Source organism: Erpetoichthys calabaricus, chromosome 5 (assembly GCF_900747795.2).
Source record: "Erpetoichthys calabaricus chromosome 5, fErpCal1.3, whole genome shotgun sequence".
In the NCBI taxonomy this organism is placed as follows: domain Eukaryota; kingdom Metazoa; phylum Chordata; class Cladistia; order Polypteriformes; family Polypteridae; genus Erpetoichthys; species Erpetoichthys calabaricus.
The window spans coordinates 61,966,287-61,988,208 of NC_041398.2; the positions used below are offsets into that span (position 1 = coordinate 61,966,287).

Genomic DNA, 21,922 nt, shown 5'->3' on the forward strand with positions numbered 1-21,922 from the left:
CACGCACAGACGTATGCAAGACATGGGTTTCAGCTGTCGCATTCCTTGTGTCAAGTCACTCTTGAACAAGAGACAGCGTCAGAAGCGTCTCGCCTTTGGACTGCTGCTGAGTGGTCCAAAGTTATGTTCTCTGATGAAAGTAAATTTTGCAATTCCTTTGGAAATCAAGGTCCCAGAGTCTGGAGGAAGAGAGGAGAGGCACAGAATCCACGTTGCTTGAGGTCCAGTGTAAAGTTTCCACAGTCAGTGATGGTTTGGGGTGCCATGTCATCTGCTTGTGTTGGTCCATTGTGTTTTCTGAGGTCCAAGGTCAACGCAGCCGTCTACCAGTAAGTTTTAGAGCACTTCATGCTTCTTGCTGCTGACGAACTTTATGGAGATGCAGATTTCATTTTCCAACAGGATCTGGCACCTGCACACAGCGCCAAAGCTACCAGTACCTGGTTTAAGGACCATGGTATCCCTGTTCTTGATTGGCCAGCAAACTCGCCTGACCTTAACCCCATAGAAAATCTATGGGGTATTGTGAAGAGGAAGATGCAATACGCCAGACCCAACAATTCAGAAGAGCTGAAGGCCACTATCAGAGCAACATGGGCTCTCATAACACCTGAGCAGTGCGACAGACTGATCGACTCCATGCCACGCCGCATTGCTGCAGTAATCCAGGCCAAAGGAGCCCCAACTAAATATTGAGTGCTGTACATGCTCATACTTTTCATGTTCATACCTTTCAGTTGGCCAACATTTCTAAAAATCCTTTTTTTGCATTGGTCTTAATTGATATTCTAATTTTCCGAGATACTGAATTTGGGACTTTCATTAGTTGTCAGTTATAATCATCAACATTAAAAGAAATAAACATTTGAAATACGTCACTCTGTGTGTAATGAATGAATCTAATATACAAGTTTCACTTTTTGAATGGAATTATTGAAATAAATCAGCTTTGTCATGATATTCTAATTTTATGACCAGCACCTGTATACTATAACTAAGATTCTTTGGCCTACTTTGTGGAGTCTACCAACGTAACTGAAAGTCACTTTCACAAGATGAAAAAAGATTTAATTGGAGTAGATTTGAGTCACCGCGGTGGGTTGGTACCCTGCCCGGGATTGGTTCCTGCCTTGTGCCCTGTGTTGGCTGGGATTGGCTCCAGCAGACCCCCGTGACCCTGTGTTCGGATTCAGTGGGTTGGAAAATGGATGGATGGATGGAAATTTACATACTCCAGCAGCAGCATACTGATACAAAAAAAAACCAATATTAAATTAAAGAGTGATAACAATGCAGGTATAACAGACAATAACTTTGTATAATGTTAACATTTACCCCCCCGGGTGGAATTGAAGAGTCGCAAAGTTTGGGGGAGGAACGATCTCCTCAGTCTGTCAGTGGAGCAGGACATTGACAGCAGTCTGTCACTGAAGCTGCTCCTTTGTCTGGAGATGATACTGTTCAGTGGATGCAGTGGATTCTCTATAATTGATAGGAGCCTGCTGAGTACCACCATTTAACAAAGTCCTTGATGAGGTTCCTATATTCCTCCTCCTGCCCACTCCTGATGCAGCCCACGATAGCAGTGTCGTCACCGAACTTTTGCATGTGGCAGGACTCCAAGTTGTATTGGAAGTCTGATGCATATAGGCTGAACAGGACCGAAGAAAGTACAGTCCCCTGCGTCGCTCCTGTGTTGCTGACCACAATGTCAGACCTGCAGTTCCCAAGACGCACATACTGAGGTCTATTTGTAAGATAGTCCACAATCCATGCCACCAGGTATGAATCTACTCCCATCTCTGTCAGCTTGTCCCTAAGGAGCAGAGGTTGGATGGTGTTGAAGGCGCTAGAGAAGTCTAGAAACATAATTCTTACAGCTCCACTGCCTCTGTCCAAGTGGGAGAGTGATCGGTGTAGCATGTAGATGATGGCATCCTCCGCTCCCACCTTCTCCTGGTATGTGAACTGCAGAGGGTGGAGGGTGTGGCGTACCTGTGGCCTCAGGTGGTGAAATAGCAGCCGCTCCATGGTCTTCATCACATGTGACGTCAGAGCGACAGGAGGGAAGTCGTTCAGCTCACTAGGACGTGATACCTTAGGGACTGGGGTGATACAGGATGTTTTCCAAAGCCTCAGGACTCTCCCCTGTTCCAGGCTCAGGTTGAAGATGCGCTGTAGAGGACTCCCCAGCTCCAGCGCACAGACCTTCAGCAGTCGTGGCGATACTCCATCTGGACCCGCTGCTTTGCTGGTAAGAAGTCTTCTCAGCTCTCTGTTCATCTGCGCTGCTGTAATTGTGTGTGGGGATGTCTCTCCTATGCTGGTATCAGCAGAAGGATGGGTGGAGGGTGTAGTACTCCGAGGTGAGAATGGGTTAGGGTGGTCAAACCTGTTAAAGAAGTTGTTCATTTGGTTTGCTCTCTTCACGTCTCTCTCGATGGTGGCACCCTGCTTCGAGCTGCAGCCAGTGATGATCTTCATCCCATCCCACACTTCCTTCATGCTGTTATTCTGCAACTTCTGATCCAGCTTTCTCCTGTACTGTTCCTTCGCCGCCCTGAGCTGGACTCTGTGTTCCTTCTGCACGTGCTTGAGCTCATGCTGATCACCGCCTTTAAAAGCCCTTTTCTTCTGGTTCAAAAGGCCCTTGATGTCACTTGTAATCCATAGCTTGTTGTTAGCATAGCAGCGTACTGTTCTTACTGGAACTACAATGTCCATACAGAAGTTGATGTAGTCAGTAGTGCAGTCAACAACCTCCTCAATGTTCTCACTATATGATCCCTGCAGGATATCTCAGTCCATAGTTCCAAAGCAGTTCCTCAGAGCCTGCTCTGCTTCAGGGGACCATTTCCTGAATGAGCGTGTGGTTGTAGGTAGCTCCCTCACTCTTGGTTTGTAGTGAGACTGAAGCAGAACCAGGTTATGATCTGCTTTCCCAAGCGCAGGCAGCGGGGTGGCGCTGTATGCATCTTTAATGTTTGCATACAGTAGGTCAATAGTCCTATTTTCCCGGGTGTTACAGTCCACATACTGGGAGAAGGCAGGTAATGCTTTGTCCAGCGTCACATGGTTAAAATCTCCAGCAATTAGCACAAGTGCCTCAGTTTTTGACGCGTTGCTTGTATGTTGCTTCTACACAGATATACTGTAAAACTGTGTGATAGCACTTTCCAGTATTTACAGATATATGGCTTCCATATACCATGGATTGATAACCTGCAAAGCTGGCACTCAGTCTACATTCATCATGATATCTGTTACTCATGACTTGCCATTGATTGTCAACTGAATGTGGACTGTTGTCAGGAATGAGCTGCCTTGGCTGCTGTTAACTGATATTGAGCCATCTTCAATAATTAGTCCTGTTACTTTCTTGGGGCTGATGACCACCAGATTCCCATAAGGAAATAGTGCAAAAGTTCTCGAATGATGTGCTGCAAGAAGAATGTAGGGAACCATGACTGCAATAGCTAATTGTCTCTGCTGCTTGCTAAGAGACGTCTGACTGTGCATATATATGTTGAGAAGATCTTGTCACTTGCTGAATAAACGTTTCGGCCTATTTTCCAGTAAACACACACTGCTGGTATTGCCTGGAAATTTCTATGTGAGGTCAATGCACGTTACTGTTTCCATTAAACCATGTGTGCACATTCTGGGACATCAATTAAAAGACACTTCACACTCTCCTTGGACCATACTCATTTTCAAGAAGCAGGTGGAAAGTTTGGTTGCGTGTGTGATGGCGCATCATTTATTACTTTATTACTCTTCTTTTCATGCCAATTGAACCTCTGCCCTCTGTCTTTGTCACATGGTGAATTTCCTCTAAATACTTTACCATGTCTACGTCAGTATCTCTGCTCTGGTGTGAAGAGAAAAAAAGAGAGATTAAAATATATTTGTTTTCCCTGTATTTGGCAAATTTCAATGGTTTTTGAATATGGGTGATTATAATCTGTCACCCAATAATGGCAATTATTAGTGATACAATATTTGGAAAGGGGAATCCTTTTCTAGCCATGCAAAAATTTATACAATAAGGAAAAAAATTGTTATTCATCAGTTTACTAAAACCTGCATATCTGTCACAGGGCCACAGAGAGTGGGAGCCTATGCTACTAGCATCTGGTTCAAGACAAGAACTGACCATATGTGGGGCATTAGTCTTTTCAAACACAAACACACACACACCCACAATCACAAGTCCAGTAAATGCTACTTATCTACGGGTGTTGTTAATTTAATGATGGAGTGTGCCCTTTAGTAGACTAGTGTCCCATCCAAAGTTGGTTCCTAGCTTGTATCCTAAGTTACAGAGATAGGCTTTAGCCCTCCTTGCCCCCAAAAGTTGTTGGTTTAGTAGATGACTGTGTTTCTTTTTATAATCTATATAAGTGGGAATTATGCTACTACAAATATCTGCTAGTTATCAAAATAAATATTTTAAAAAGGCAAAATTAATTAGTTTGAAGACAACAGTGCTTGTTTAAGGAGCTTTAACACATGAAGCCCAGAGATGCATTTAGCTTGGGAAAAATCAAGCCAGTCTAAAAGAAGTAAAATCTTTTGCAATCAGCAATTAAGTATATTTCTAACATTTAGAATGCTTTTATGTGTGTATCTACTATAGTACTACAACATCTATGTAGTCAGTTTAGGGCTGTATCAGCATGCATCTGCAAAGGAAAAGAAAGGGTGAAAACACGCTGAAAACAAAGGAAGGTAAAAGACAACATTTTGACTGATAGTCCTCATCAGGTGTGAAAATGAAAAAGAAAGAGCATGTAACATACATTGGAGGGGAAAGAAGGAACAAAGTCATGGAAGATGGACTGAGAAAAGGTGAGCATAGGTGGGAAAAAGCTGCCATTTGAATAGATGAAGGGAGAGATTAAAAACTTAGTCATTAAGACCTGGAAAAATATGTCACCCCAGACTGAGACTCTTTGAAAAGAGTCTTTAAAGTCTTGTGAAAGAACACAAACAAAAAGATTTAGTATAGCTATCATCTGCCCTGATTTTATATCGCTCCTACTCATGCTACCAGCTCTTTATTTTTCAGCTTCTGATGAAGGTTATACAGCTTTCTTTTCTTTTCAGCCTGGAAATAACCTGTGACTGATAAGATTTTAACTGCCTGTATTTTGATAGAATTATACATTAAATAAATTTCAAATGTATATGTATTATATTGTTTATAGGGTCAATATTGTATACAGAGTACAGTGAAATTCTTCTTTGCATGTGCTAATCAGCGTGAAACACTTGGCCACTCTGCAGTGACATGGTTAGTAAGAATGAGTACCTTACCGTGCAACTTCTATCTTCCTTAGCTGAAATAGATGTCTTACCTTGAAACTGTGCTACTGACCTGAAAAATCTCATAGCATATTTAGGTTAGGTTAGGTTAGTCAGACTTTATTATTCCAAAGACAGATTTGTTTGCAGCAAGAAAGTACAAAACACAAGGGTGCCTTGTGAGGCACTGTGGTACTGTATGAGGAAGTCGGGTGTGGCAGAGAAGTATGTAAGAGCTGTACAGGATATGTACAGGGAACTGTGACAGTGGTGAGATCTGTGGTAGGAGTGACAGATGCATTCAAGGTGGAGGTGGGATTACATCAAGGATCGGCTCTGAGCCCTTTCTTATTTGCAATGGTGATGGACAGGTTGACAGACGAGATTAGACAGGAGTCCCCATGGACTATGATGTTTGCTGATGACATTGTGATCTGTAGCGATAGTAGTGAGCAGGTTGAGGAGACCCTGGAGAGGTGGAGATATGCTCTAGAGAGGACAGGAATGAAGGTCAGTAGGAACAAGACAGAATACATGTGTGTAAATGAGAGGGAGGTCAGTGGAATGGTGAGGATGCAAGGAGTAGAGTTGGCGAAGGTGGATGACTTTAAATACTTGGGATCAACAGTACAGAGTAATGGGGATTGTGGAAGAGAGGTGAAAAAGAGAGTGCAGGCAGGGTGGAATGGGTGGAGAAGAGTGTCATGAGTAATTTGTGACAGACGGATATCAGCAAGAGTGAAAGGGAAGGTCTACAGGACAGTAGTGAGACCGGCTATGTTATATGGGTTGGAGACTGTGGCGCTGACCAGAAAGCAGGAGATAGAGCTGGGGGTAGCAGAGTTAAAGATGCTAAGATTTGCATTGGGGGTGATGAGGATGGACAGGATTAGAAATGAGTACATTAGAGGGTCAGCTCAAATTGGACGGTTGGGAGACAAAGTCAGAGAGGCGAGATTGTGTTGATTTGGACATGTGCAGAGGAGAGATGCTGAGTATATTGGGAGAAGGATGCTAAAGATAGAGCTGCCAGGCAAGAGAAAAAGAGGAAGGCCCAAGAGAAGGTTTATGGATGTGGTGAGAGAGGACATGCAGGTGAAGGGTGTAACAGAACAAGATGCAGAAGACAGAAAGATATGGAAGAAGATGATCCACTGTGGCGACCCCTAACGGGAGCAGAAGAAGAAGAAGTTCTATCTATCAAAGCAAGTAAAAAATTAACATTTGTTACAGATCACACTTGCACACTTTTTAGGGAAAAAAAACAAATGGTGTCAACCAATGCCTGAGCAATGACCGCCGACTGTGAATAGGGAATCATTTTTTCCATTACAGGCTTAGATGCAAGCAGCCTGAAAGTCCGCTACAGCCGCACTGAGCAACTGTTCTGAGGAGACCAGTCAGTCGCGGAGAAATGAAGTCGACGCACCATTCGTTGGTCAATTTGCACGTCAATCAAATTCTAAGTGCCCGCCTCTGAGTTCCGCGCCAGCCGCCGTGTACGCAAGCGCAACAGCACACATTTTTTTTCTCCTATGACTGGAATAGGAGCCAAGAGGCGGGTGGGGTGAGATGGCCATCTGAGTGCTGCTTTCCAGGAGAGGTGCAGCCGTCAGTCTTTAAGGGCATGGTGTTCTGAATTCCACTTACAGATTTTTGTGGTCACCAGGGACTTTCAAATTCGGGGAGAAATGTTTCGTGTTTATAGTGCAGCGGGCAGAATCGTATCTCAGGTAAGAAGCACTGCATAAAATATAGTGGCGGGCTCGAGTAGGCCTAAGGAGCTTCAAGCGCACGGGCTTGTACTTGAAATGTTTTGAATAGGTGACAAGGTTCCCGCCATCAGTTCATTGTCATGTATTCGAATGCCGCTCACATTCCGCAACAATTTATTGACGCTTGAATTATGGCCATTGCTTGGAAAAGTGACACGCTGTGCTTTAGAGGGAGAAACTGGAATAAGAGTCTGTGTTGATTGACACGAGCAAACGGCGAATCGTGGATCGCAGCGGAGAGGAAAACGTATGTTGGCGCCCAATGGGATTCTTCCTAAATCTTTGGTTGGGGGCAGTGGGCGGTGCTTCTGAACTATGTCGGGGAAGCGGAGACAATCAATGACGAGCAGAAGGCAGCATCAAACTTGCACGCTTGCGTTTAAAAGCAGCCAAAAATAACAAAAGTGCACAAGCTCCGTGAATACAAATAACGAGAACCCGGGCCTCTATTTCCTATGATAGTAACGATTAAATCACCTTTAGGACAGTTTTAGTCATGGCAGAGGACGTGACCTTGTTTTGCATGGCTTTTGGCTTTCGTGTGTGTAACGTAGTTTTTTAAAGTAAGTAGGAGTTTTTCACATGTTCAATATGTAAAAGAGCCAGCACATAGTGGTTTAATTATTCAAATAAAAAAAGGACAAATATCAATTACAAATGCAACACTTATTTTCTGCATATTGTATTGTTATTAAGTGTAACACTTTTATTGGGTCGAGTAAATAGTTTGAAGTACTTTAAAAGAAATTGGATGTTTTTACTTGAAGTTTGTCCACTGTACTCATTTTATCAAGACTCTGCAAGGTCCAATCCATGTAAGCAATCCTCATAACATTTCAGTGTGCTGTAGTGTTCAGGTACAGCTATGCCTAAACGTTTGTTATATTTTCAGCGAGGCATTATTGCATATATTATGGAAATGTTATATGACCTTGAATTCTATAATGAATATAGAATTAATATACACAGTAAAGATTTTACTCGGATAAACTGCGAGCTCAAACCCCATTTGTTAAACTGTGATATAATAAATTGCCATATACTGTATTCTCTTCTTGAGCCATTCTTTAGTGAGTTTACTGGAGTTTTTAGGGTATCTGTCTTGTTGAAACATACCACTTTGGCCTAGTTTTTCAAAGAATGATGTGACAGTATCAATAATACCTAAATATTTCTGAGTATTTGTGATTCCTTTAGTCGTCAAGCTGCCCAGGGTCAGAGTTTAAAAAAAAAAAAAAAAAAAAAGCACCATCCATCACCCCCACTATTATTCTGGGTATTTAAGATACTGTTTTGTTGGTGGTAGTCTGAAGTTGGCTCCTCGCTGAACGTGGGGCCATAGTTATGTGCAGTGTACATGATGTTCTATTGTTAGTTTTCTTATAGTAATTTATTTGTTTTTTTTTAAATTTTTCCATAATTTTAATATAATGCATACTGTTGCTGTCATTTAACATTGATTTTTATTGACATTTATAGATTTGTGTATTTTGTATTGTTTAATGTCTTATTATATTCAACTTAATGCATGGTCTCTGAGTTTAGTAACTAACCATTTCACGGAAAAAAAAGTAAAATTTAATTTGAAATAGTTAAATTTCAGACTCATCAGTCCAGAAAACTGACTCCTAGAAGTCTTCAGGCTTTGTCCAAGATGGGGAGCCTTTTTTTTTTTTTTTTTGGCCTGTTCCTTCTTTCGTGAACTGTTGATATGTGCACAGAGCTACCCAAGAGGCAGCTGGGTAGGCTTGTACTACCAGTGAAAAGTCTGAAGACCCAGACATTTTCATATTTTTGATAGAAATTGATATCTTTTTATCAAGACATTACTAGTGCAGCTAGGCTATTACTGCTTGAAATGACTGATTTTTTTTTTTTTTTTTGTATTCACATATAACTGCTAAACCCCATTTTCAGAAGACATTCCTTCAGTGTCCTAGGGAATACCCTGATGATTCCTCTTATTTTTCTATCCTGGTTAAATCTAATTTGCAGTCTTTTCTAAAGACACTAATAGAGACTTTTTTATGAAATCTTCATTTTCTGGGCAATCTGTCAACCTTCATTCTAAAGAAAAAAAAAAAATTAAAAAAACACATTGACATTTTTTTTGAGAAAGCTGTTTCATTTTTGCCATTTTGTAATCCGGAACTGAAGTTAAGGATTGCCAGTAGCTTGCAACCCAAATGAACAGCATAACATGTTTCATCAGAACTAATCTAATAACAAAGGTTTCTCTAATAACCAGTTAGCATTTATACATGATTTAAGGTCAAGCTAAAGAGAGTTTACCATTAGCACACTGAAGGAATGGTTGCTGAATAGTAAATTTAAAAATGAGTAATTTCAATCAGTAATGTCTTTGTTATATTTTTAAATCAATATAATGGTATCTTGTTGAAAAAGGTATCCATTTATATCAAAAACATTTCTGGGTATGCCCAGATGTTTGATTGGTAGTGTTGATAGCCGAGTGTTATTTTAGAGTCATGCTTACTGTTTTTTTTTGATATTCTCGTTGTGGTAATGGGTGAAATTTTAGCAGGATGCACTACTTGGCAGGGTTGCTTTTGTTTTAAATGCCCTCCACTTATGAACTGTTTACTTAACAGCAGAAGAGTTTAAGTCTGTTGAAATTGCTTTATAGCCTTGTCAATGGCTCCAAACCCCCTCTGGTTTGGCTAATGCTTTCATTGTTTAAAGCATGATGCTAGACATGTAGGAAGAGGAAATTAACAGCTTTTTTGAAAATATTTATTTGCTCCTCCTTATAACATCATTTCAACTCTTCGATTTGGTTAAAAAAGTTAAGCAATTAACAAGCTAACCAGTGGCACACCCGAACCTGCTGTAACTTGATGCAAGTTATAGAACTAAAGGATCACTTATTTTTGCACTTCTGTGCATTGTTTTTTAAAAACTCACAAATTGGGTAGAATTAGTTGTACTGTAATTTCAGTTATGAAGAGAGAAATACTGATTAATTGTGCATTTTGTGGTTCAAAATTTCAAGTTATTCAATGGGTTCACAAACGTTTAAGCATGGCTGCAGGTTATGCACACCATCTTGTTAGTGTGAGTGTAGTGATTTGTCCACAGATTCTCTGCAAAGACTCATGTAAACAAAGTATTTTGTCTTTTCAAGTTTACATTGTTAACATGTAAAACAATCTATACAGAATCCCTATTGAAAATGCATGTATGCAAAGTATTCGTTTCTCCTTGTGTTTAAATAGTTTTTTTCCGTGGTTGAAAGACTTAATTACAATGACTGTAAAATGGCCTGGAGTGAATAACTTTTCCAGCGTATGTTACTACTTTGTGTGTGTTGCTCTAAGCAAGTGCTTTATGATCCAGTATATTCTGAAAATGGATTTGTAAATGTATTTATTCATTATTTATTTGTGAGAGTTCACATGCTTCTAACTTGTTTCAGTTTGTGTGCTGCTTCTCCAAATGTGCCTATTCTATTGTGCAATCATGGAAGGTTGGGGCGTATAATGGCAACATCAGGTACCAGAGAGGAGTTATTCCAGGACCGGGCACCAGTTCAGTAAAGGACATATACTGTCACACCTGGCCAAATTACAGTTGACGGTCAATTTATTTGAATGAGATATGATTGGAATTTCGAGAACGGACAGATTCCAGAAGGGCACTATCCTGGCTGGGAGATGAACTTGGAGCTCTGGAGCCATGAGCCAACAGTGCTAGATTCTGTGCATGTGAACCACCTGCCGAGTGAATGAAAATGAAATTATAATTCCGACAAATGTAGTAGAGTGAAACAGTACTGCGGGCAGATGTTAATTGTGCGGAAATACCACACATTTGGGGGAGTTTTGAAAGAAGATGGCATTAGAACTAGATGATGGTGTACTAAGGAATGAAGTTTGTCAAGAGAAAATGTAATGTTGTACAGATGAACAACTCAAGATAACAAAATCAAGTTGGTGATAGTTACTGATGGAGCCTCATGAGCAGGCCCACAATATTAAAGGAGCACTGTAGGTTAGCAGCTCCAAAGTTAAAGAAATGTTAATCAAGAATGATTTAGTGAGGCATCAGTTGAACGGTGTCAGAATATTGTAGTCATCTCTAGTTTTGATATGGGATAGTGGTAAGGATGAGAATTCTGTTGATTGTGGCAACTTTGCAGGTTTATAACAGAGTTTTAAAGAATATTCTAATTGTGAAAGAAAGCCTGTGTGGTTTCATTAGCTGAGGTTTAGTTTAATCTGCGTTTTGTCTATGATGGTACTCTAACAACTAACTGCATTTAACGACATTGTCGTTTTGTGGTCTGTTTATTCATTGTGAGGGATCTTGGGTGGATTTTGGTGACAATTTACAGTACTCCATCAGCAGGGCACACACACACGCCCCCAACACCACCACCAGCACACATTAGGAACAATTTAGGATCTTCTAACCGGCATGTCTTTGGACAGTGGGAGGAAATCAGAGCACCCTGAGGAAACCCACGCAGACACGGGGAGAACATGTAAACTCCACGTAGGGAGGACCCGGGGAGCGAACCCAAGACTTTCTGTGGTGTTTGTTGTTTTTTGTTTTGCTTGCCTGTATGCATCTAAATTGCGTTTTTTTACAGTTTGAATGCTGCAAAAGGCAAATCATTTACCAGTCGCTGCAGTTTTTTGATAAGTCCCATGGCTTGTGGCATCACCATCCATTCAAGAATTTTTTCACCGATGTGAATGTGAGATGAATGTTTTTCGTCATTTTAGATGTGGATGGAGTTTATTTTCATTTAACAACACTGTTTTTAAATGAATATGTATTAGTGTGGACATAGCCTAAGATTACATGAATGGAGTATATAACTGAAAGCAGGAAAAGGTTTGATGGGGCCTTTATGGGGTTTAACGTCTCTGTGTGGGTTGGTGTTTAGTGTAAAATACAGGTTTCAGCTATATAGCCTTGGCTTAAATAATGAACTGTTTTATGTTGTCATAGGAAAAAGACAGTGCCTTCATCATTTGATATATTATACTGATTATTGAAACTGCTTAATCATTGAAAGACTGAGCTTTCATACAGTTAGCTTGAGTAGATTAAAGCATCAATTTGTTATTTATTCATGAGTATGGGTGATGATATGCTTAGGTTAAAGTTTCTAGGTATATTGTTACAGAGCTGTGCCATCAGAAAAAAGGCGTATTCTCTGTAAAAAGTTTTTTTTGTCTTGCTTAAGTGTTCCAGAAACAGATGTTATTTGTAAATAAGCTGGTCTCATTCACTGTAGCCATATTTTTGGGCCAATGAAAGTAATGTGTGGTATGGCAATAGTGCCAAGCATCATATTTCAAACATCATGTCATCATTAGGAATTGGTAAAAGGCTTCCAGATTTTTAGTGGAGGGAAAAGAAGTAACATACCAACCCAGCAATAAATTTGCAACTTATTGCATGACAGTGTGTGTGTGTGCGTATATATATATATATATATATATATATATATATATATATATATATATATATATCAGTACTTTTTGTCTTAATCCCTTCTTTTTGACACACTCAATAACTAGTGCTGAATTCAGAGTGCAAGATGTTTAAGAACATCTGGATTTGTTTAAATTTAATTACTATACTAAAGCTGATTTTATAGAAAAAATACTTCATTGATTTCTTGGTGTTGTCTAGTACGAGTCTGGTTACATCACTTCAAAGTTGCCCACCACCTAATCTGAGCTGAGTGTTTAGCAGAAAATTTTCATTTTCAAAATGCTTAAATGTGCAAAGAGAAGATTAATATAATGTGACAAATTTCAGTAAGATGTGGAACAAAATATCATTGGTGTTTTTTTATAAATCTTTTTCACAGCACTGCACACATTCAAATTTCACCATAATTTAACTAATATTTATTGCCATATCAGATTCTACACATATCATGGGGAGGGGTCATTGTTTTAATACAATGTAACAGGATCTACATTATAAAATATAATCTTGTGAATAATATTATGATATTCAATAATTTCCATCCATCCATCCATTTTCCAACCTGCTGAATCCGAACACAGGGTCACGGGGGTCTGCTGGAGCCAATCCCAGCCAACACAGGGCACAAGGCAGGAACCAATCCCGGGCAGGGTGCCAACCCACCGCAGGAAACACAAAAACACACCCACACACCAAGCACACACTAGGGCCAATTTAGAATCGCCAATCCACCTAACCTGCATGTCTTTGGACTGTGGGAGGAAACCGGAGTGCCCGGAGGAAACCCATGCAGACACGGGGAGAACATGCAAACATTCAATAACTTGTTCATGTGTTATGAATGTTTATGTAGACATCCTAGGGATATGCGATATTGTCAAAAAATTATATTTCTGTATTTTCTGTGACTTTGATGATAATGATAATTAGATGATATTTTGTATCCTTTAAAAATGTGTTTGTGAAAGTCTTATTGATCTAGCTTGGTCTTGTTAATAGGATATTAATTGTGACTTACGAATGACATTAATGGAAATGACAGTTAAGGAAAACAGTTCATATTTATTAAAACTGAAGTAAAATAACACAAAAACATTAAAATCACCGGTCAATGTATTACTGAGATCAAACAGTGTAAGTATGAGTAAACCATTTCAAATTGGCCTGCAGGATTTACACAAATAATTGCACAAAGACCATCAAAACTATTCTAATTAGAGCATTTTAAACAAACACTTGTTAATGTAATCATAATTGAACTACAGAGCATGAACATTACAGCCTGGGCAAATAAACTGCTCTGCTGTAAGGTGAATTGTGTAGCATATAAGCAAAAAAAATATCTAACATACTTTAATATAGTGTAAAAATCTAAAGTTCTGTCAAATACTGCACAGGAAAAAAACTATAGCATTTGTAAACAAGTTCTGTCATATATTGTACAAAGATACAAAAAAAGCCAAACCTATATTTTTAAACACATTACTAACTTCAAGTTCTGTCCAGTAGTGCACAAAAATATCAGAAAGAAGTTTAAATTCTACTAAGGAAACTTCCTTGTTGCGTGACAGAAACACCAGTGTGTCCACAGCATCTGGCTTCAGAGCAGCACGGTTGCATATTACATTTCTTCTGTTGCTGAAAGCCCCCTCAAAAGGGCTGCTTGAGGCAGGGATGCACAGGTACTTTTTTGCAAGTTTCCCCAATTTGGTGTAATGTACTTCTTGTGTTTTCCAACACTCAAGTGGATTTATATCACTGTCCACCTCAAGTATTATCAAGTAGCTCTTGATCTTTTTCCATGGCAGTGTTCAGAGATTTGCCTTTTCTGAATTCCTATGTATTTTTGAAGTAGCTGCTAAAAAACTTTTTTTTTTTCTTTTTTGCTCACTTCCTTGTGTTATCACCTGCTCTAACTTCTCTGGCCATAGGGCTGGGATGGAGCAAGGTGAGGAGGCGGGGATCTGTGTGAGTGTTTTAAATAATGAAAGAAAAACACGTGCTTTGGAATCAAGAATCCCGAACCAAGATGGCTTGCAAAATAAAATTTACATTTGTCTTACAATTTACAGGGAAAAAAGTAATTGATCTTGACACAAAAATGAAGGTGATCAAGCAGTATGAGGGAGGACAGAAAGCAAATGCGATTATTCCATTGTAGCTGTAATTGTGCTCTGGCTTTGAATCCCATTAATCTATGAAGCTTCTTCTTTGTGACTCATGAGGTGCCTCTTCCTGTGGACTGCATGAAGGCATAATGAAGCCAACAGAACTCCTTTATCTATTAATCTTTATTAACCGGCTGGAATGTTAAAACCAAAAACATTTGAGTGTTCAAACTCTGCTGGTACAATGCCTCTTCTCACAGTTAACAAAATGAACACTGGAAGAAGCTCACACTGATGACATAACACAGAGGCATGTTTTTGATTGTTCTTTCCGAAATGAATGAAATACTGGATAATTTCAGCTCATACATTATTAAAACAATTACAGTATTATCGTAGATGGTACACCTCACACACTCCTAAGACACCCTTCCACTAAACTGCTAGCCAAATATGTTCCCCTTTTGGACTTTAAAATCTTGAATTAGTTGAAATTAAAGATACAGCGGGAAGACTCATGACTTTCTGTAATTGTGCAAGCTCACTTGTAGCAGTCACGTTAATTAGTCTCAAAAATGTGTCCTGACAGTCCTAAGACAATAAGGAAGCATTTTAAAATGATGGTCCACCATAGCAGTACAGCTAGCCTTGTGTTTAAAGAGAAGCAATATTTATTGGACTTGCCAACACACAAACTTGTGACTGATATGGTCATGTGATGGGACAGCGCATTGCAAATGCTAGAAAGGTTTTGGAACGACTGTCAGCCATCTGGGCAGTTTTCCATACACGCAGTGAGGTTGCTTACAGTGTTACTGGCATGCAGCGCACTTGTCAATAACACAAACGCCATAGGTGCCCAGTCGTTTTCAATATGTAATTGTTACGTAGTAATCTACTGCCCTGGATGTTCAGCTGTCACAAGTTAGGACTACTCTCTCCATTGGCCTGAGAGTCATGGTGATTCTTTGCTTAATATCTTCCTAAAGACTCTGTATCATTTGTCAAAAGCCCTCATTTTCAAAAATGGTGTTGGGTCTCTTTTCTTTACAGATTAAAACTGTTTTTTTTTGGTTTTTTTTTTGGCATGAGGCAAATTAAACAGAAGCTTTTAGCTACCTGCCATCTGCTTTGTAGATTGTTTAAGCACTACTCATTTGGATGTTAACTGAGATTATGGGCGATGTCGGGGTAAATTATTTCTCAAATTTGTTGTTGTAAATCAACAATTAACATCTGAGTTGCACAGCTTACATTTGACTTTGCTTTATCCAGTTGTTCTTTACCTACGCACCATTTTAATCTGTAGTAAGTCCACACATCTGATTTAAGTGTCTAATATGCTGATTTCAGTTGAAGAGGTCATACCATTTTATGCTACATTATAAAGTGCTTTTTCCATAGAAAGCCTTAACAGGTGCATTAGTGCAACCTAATGGATTGGATGCCAAAAATGAAGATAGGAAAAAATCTACATATAGTAATAGAGCAGGATAGAGATTCATGAGATCAATCCTGAGACTTTAAGGATCAATATCATGTTGTTTAAATGAAAAAATGACGATTAATCAGAACATCAATATTTTTACCCTTACCTAGTTATGTTCAGGCATACTTCTGTAGTTCTACTCATCCAAAAATCCATTGTAGTTGCCTAAAGCACTGTTTGTTTCAGATTATTTTTGTTTTTTGTCCAATATTTGGAAAAGAGGCAAAAATAATTTTGAAAAAGGATAACTTCTCTTACCCTGAGTGTTGATAATTTTTTAAAACCTTTATTAATTGGAACCTTGTCTTTTAATAAATAAACATGAGGACTACTGTTATCTGATTTTACTTTCAAAAGCCTGCTGTATTATGGGCATGTGTTAGCATAAACAGGTAATGGTTATCTGTGTCGCATACCTAACATTACTGGGGCATAATTGCTGCTTTGTTAGCTTTCACACATTCTTCATACTACGCTATGTGGTTGAATTTTAAATGACTATATAGATGTTTGCAACAAGTTAACAGTTTACACAGTACACTTTTGGGTTCATACTCCTAAAAGTGAATGAATGTGTCTGTGCTTGATTACAATACTCATTTGCTGTTAAGATTGGTCACTTTTTACACATAGTATATTGAGGCAGTTGTAATTGTAATCACAATTATTTATGATTAATTAGGTAGTGTAATTAATAGTATTACAAAATTCTGAATTATACTTTCGTTCTGCTGTTTGTAATTTTGTGAGCTGAACTATACCTATGAAGGAATATACTGTATATGTATATATATTTTAGTCTGTATGGCTGTGTTTTGTAGTTTGTTTGCTTTGTAATTTGTTGTTTTAATCTATATTAATGTTTTTATATTTAACATTCCTGTAAAACATTAATCAGTTATTTATGTTTATAAATATCTATTACACAATGTATATCATATTATTAAACCTTTTCTTTGTATTACTTGCTGCTTCTAAAGAAGAGGAAGGCAGGTTTGAAAATTGCCAATTTAAGGATGGAAATTCTGTTATTACTGTAATTAGAATGAAAATTACAGAAAGGGTGACATTTTAACAGCCATCTGTGCATACATTTTTAACTTGCTTATCAAGTGTACTCGGTAAAATCTTTTATATTTTTCTGCAGAAGTGCCTATGTGGTAAAGTGTCTCTCCGTCCTCTACAACCTTGTTACCGATACTCAACAGCTGGAAATCCAGGGTATGTACTGCATGTTCTTTCTTTGTATTTTGATTTGCATTTTTTTCACATCTCCACACCATGTGCTGGTTAGGTTGTTGGGCAATTCTAAATTGACTTTGTGCATGTCTGTATATGGGTAAGTGAAAGTAGGACATGCTTTAGACAGTCATCCAGTTTAGAGCTGTTTCCTAAGTATTTATCTTAGCATTCTAAATTTTCAGAGAGCAGGAATATCATGAAGTGAATGTATTCTGTGCGGCGATAGCTGCCTGCATCTCCTCTTAGTGCAGAGGAAGTCAGTTTAAGAAGCGTGTAGCGATTAACAACTGGGTCGGGGAACATTTAACACAAAGCACTTAATGTGCTACATTAACTTATGACGGGGTTTGAGAAAATCTAGTAAATTAAACATTTATTTTAGGATGAAGTTTAGTTTATGACATTCTACTTTAATGACAAAATAAACTATGAGAATAAAGTGGAAATGTCGACTTTAATCTCAACATAAACGGCGAGAATAAAGTCAACATGTCGACTTTATTCTCGACGTATAGTTTTTTTTTTTTCTTCACTGTGTCCGTATTTTTTCTTCTTCACCGTGGCCCTAATACACTTCCGTAGGGCCATACCACAAATAGCATTATAAATGCAAGTTGCAGTTTTATTTTTTATGTATATAGCTTAGCTTGAAGCAAGGTCCATATTAATGCAATATTGCCTTAATGATGGTTCAGTTGGTAAACAGTTCATCACCAAGTTGCACTTGTTTTATTTTATCTTTATTTGGTGAATACTGTGTAATGCACCTGGGCTTGAAGTAATAGTATTATTACTGGAAGTTGCACTATTATTTATTTTGTTATTATTTATTAGTTTAAATATTATGCTGTTTAATGATGGTAAAGTTGTTTAAAAAAATCACTTTAACGTGTCAGTGGACAGAGATTGTTAACATTAACAGGAAGTGTACTTGGTTTATAAAAAATATTTAATATTTATTCCTTTTCTAAGACATGTTCAGTGCAATACAACTTTTGACAAGCACCTCTGGATATTTTACTAAGTCTAAATGCCTCTTTGGATGGTTGAAAATATGTTGTCAAAATTTTTAAGTTGTTTGCAAAATTTGTTCAATAAAAAGGTTCTATATTTTGACTGCAACTGTCATGCATTGTGATTCCTTCTCTTCATTAGTGCCACACCCTTGAAAACCATCACTTTATGGGGTCATGCAAACCTGTATTAATACTTGTATGCACATTAAAATATTTTTTTTGTACAATGTACAATTCTCATGACAGTGGAATAGGTTATTCTTAGCCAGTCTACTGCAGTAATTGCAGTGGAAAATGTGGTTAACATCCACTCGTGCATGGGGAAAAAAATACAGTTGAATACTGTGAAACTGGTATAATTTTGAAAAATTACTGTGATATAGAATTTTGGTAATACCGCCCAGCACTGCTGTCAGGAACAGTAGACTAGCATCATAGATGGCTTCATATGCATGAGGGTGGATGCACTTTTCATAACTATTAGTTACTCTAGGTGCAGGCTTTCTGAGCATCACACTTATAAGCTTGACATACTAACTGGTTATTGACATGACATTCACTATATCTTTTTCAAAATGAAGCTTTACACTTAGTGTTTTGTCTCAGATGTTTTAAGATAACTGATATTACTTAATGTCATTTGAATTCAGGTGTCAATGATGTATGACTTCATTGAAATGTCTCCACTGTTCTTAATATGTGCATGTTGTGGACAAAAGTTTACTGTTGTGGAATTACTTAATGATTACCAAATAGTCATTTTATTTATGTTAAAAGAGTTATTCCAATAAAGATCCATTTCCTTTTTTAGAAGATCATTTTCTTGTTAACAAAATGTGGTGATCTGATTACTGCCGTATATCCGTCAAATCAGATTTTTTTTAACCTGTGTACATGTTACTAATAAAATTCAACAAAAAGTTTTGAAATCTGGATCCTTTGCAGCTTCGTCCGTCTAGCTTTTTTTTTCCCTGTTTTGGTGGTTACTTGATGGAAATTTTGTAGTGGCAAATTGGATCAGTTAGCTCTTGTTTGCTGCTCTTTAATTAGCAACTTACATAAAGGGGGAAAAAGTACATATTGAATAAATAGCTACACTGTAAAAGCTGTGACTGCATTAAGAGTCTTTGTGAAGTTCATAGATAGTGGTTAATCTATAGTCAACAGAAAAACGCATGCTTCTTTAACATCAATAAATGGGTGTGAAAAAAACCGTCAACCACCAGAGATCTAGATCAGTTGAGTTTATGATACATTGTTTAAGGTATTTCTTCAAGTCTGTCTATTTTTAATATCAAATATATTATTTTAATCGTAGCCAGTATTGAGTGTGCAAATTCTTACTGTATGGGCATTATTTTTCTGCCACATATCAGTAAGCTGAATATTGGGTAACTCCACCACTTCTTAATTGACTCGATGTGAGAGGGGGAAAATACATTTCAATAAATTTTTACCCATTCAGTGAGTGCTGTTCAACTGGGCAGTGGTCTCAAGTGATCCTAGTTTGGAAATAAATGAAAACTTTATAAATGGAGATATATTGAATGTAATTAAAACAAGAATGTGATTAATTGAAATTAACTGTAGCAAACCCTTTGAGTAACATTTAACAAATTATATGTGAGTACATTTAATTGCTATAAATATTTTTGTCTGTTAGTTTTTTTAACTGCTTACTTGGTTGGAATTCATTGCTTTTTATATGCGTTTTCATAAATGTTTTAAACTTTCTGCTTAGTGCAGATTGATCCATTTTATTCACTTTGTGTTAAATTTGTTCCCCCTTTTATACAGTGCATCTGCTGGTAAGATAGTTGGAACTGGCTTTCTGTTGATTGGAGGTGGAATTGGTGGCACATTCTTATATGCTAAATGGGACCCCAAATTTCGTGAAAGTGTTGAAAAGTCCGTCCCTTATTCTGATAAGGTCTTTGAGGCGACCCTTGGTCCTGCACCTTATGCAGTTTCATTGCCAAAGAAACCGGTAAGTGTTAAATATCTCAATTAAATAAAATCATCCCGTATGTAAAACAAATATTTTTTATTTGAGTAGTGTAAGGAAAGGAAAATCCTGAATAATCTTTTTTTATTTTTTTATTCAATACATTTTATTGATTGCTGGCATCAAGATATAATGTGGTCTTTTGTTCAGAAATGAAACACACAAACAGACCACTAACCTACTTAAAGGATTTGCATAAATACAAACAGCACATTGCCTTTTTTGAGTAAAATAACTACAGTGTCTTTGTAACTGAGGCCACGGCATGCTTATGTTGGACTGCAAATGACCCTTAACATACTAAAGGCACACTCTGAAACACAGCTGGAAGTATATGAGCTTGTGGAGGAGTTGTGCACAATTGAATTCTGAAAGTTATAGTGCCTTACATTATAAAGTAAATGCGAAAAATATTTTAAAGTCACTTGTAACAAAATAAAAGAAAGTACAGCAGCTGACTTTGTGGAGAGGTTTTAAAAATGAATTGACTTGACTCTAAGCAAATAGCGCACCTCCACTGCTACCTGCATATATACTTCTGCCACTGTCTCTATTTATTCCTAGGATTCTGGTTTTATTTATTTACTTATTCATTTATTTACTGTGTGTGGCACATGCAAGCAAGCATTTTATTGTACATAGTACTTGTACACATGACAACAAAGAATTGAAATTGAAATAGAATAGAACTTGCCTGCAGGTTGAAATAATTACAGGCCCCTGTCTTGATATGTTGAATGTTTAACTGGCTACAAAAAAAGTTTTAACCTGTAGAAAGAAGTGTGTAAAATATTCAAGCAAATAGAATAACATAACAAATACTATTATATACTTCGTTTTCAAAGTTCAGAAGGCATGTAAGACAATACTTTTGTGTGTGTTTTTTTTAAAGTAAATCAAGCAAGTTTAACTATGAGATGAATCGCACATAATATGGAATAAATGAAAACAAAATAACTCAACTATATTTGCATAAGTTATATGAAACATAACCGAAAGCATAGAATATTAGAACAATATTTATACATTCAGCCCACCAAAGCTAGCCAGTCCTATCCACTTAATTCTTCCAAAATAATATCAAGTCTAGTTTTGAAAGTCCCAAAAGTCCTACTGTCTACCACACTGCTTTGGTAGCTTATTCCATGTGTCTTTATGGTTTTCTATAAAGAAAAACGTCCTAATGTTAATGCGAAGTTTACCCTTCACAAATGTCAAGTTGTGTCCCCATATTCTTGATGACCTCATTTTAAAGTTAGTCTTGATTTGGTGTACTTAATTTTAATCTCTTCAGTTATGGCTCCTCTTAAACTTTTTTTTTTTAAACTTACAAGGCTCAGCTCTTTTAATTTTTCGTCATAATTCATCCTGTGTAGCCCTGGATCAGCCTACTTACACTTCTCTGGACTTTCTGGAAAATATAATATCCTTGTTTATGTATTAACTGTATATATTGTACAGATCACCTGTGAATGTTTAGAGGAAAGAAAATTTCAGTTTAACAGGAAGTC

The 21,922-nt window shown here is 37.7% G+C and overlaps 1 protein-coding gene across 2 annotated transcripts in view; it reads left to right on the forward strand.

Annotated features, from left to right (window-relative positions):
- Positions 1-6,835: 6,835 nt before the first annotated feature.
- immt (inner membrane protein, mitochondrial (mitofilin)) overlaps positions 6,836-21,922 on the forward strand; it is a 63,137-nt gene continuing 48,050 nt past the window's right edge. Inside the window, exons 1-3 of one of the 2 annotated variants that reach the window (XM_028801575.2) lie at positions 6,836-7,040; positions 17,296-17,369; positions 20,204-20,393. In XM_028801575.2, coding sequence (XP_028657408.1) covers positions 6,999-7,040; positions 17,296-17,369; positions 20,204-20,393 — 306 coding nt within the window. In that variant the 5' untranslated portion in view covers positions 6,836-6,998. The remainder of the gene's footprint in view (positions 7,041-17,295; positions 17,370-20,203; positions 20,394-21,922) is intronic. The other variant, XM_051928042.1, reaches the window with a different exon arrangement.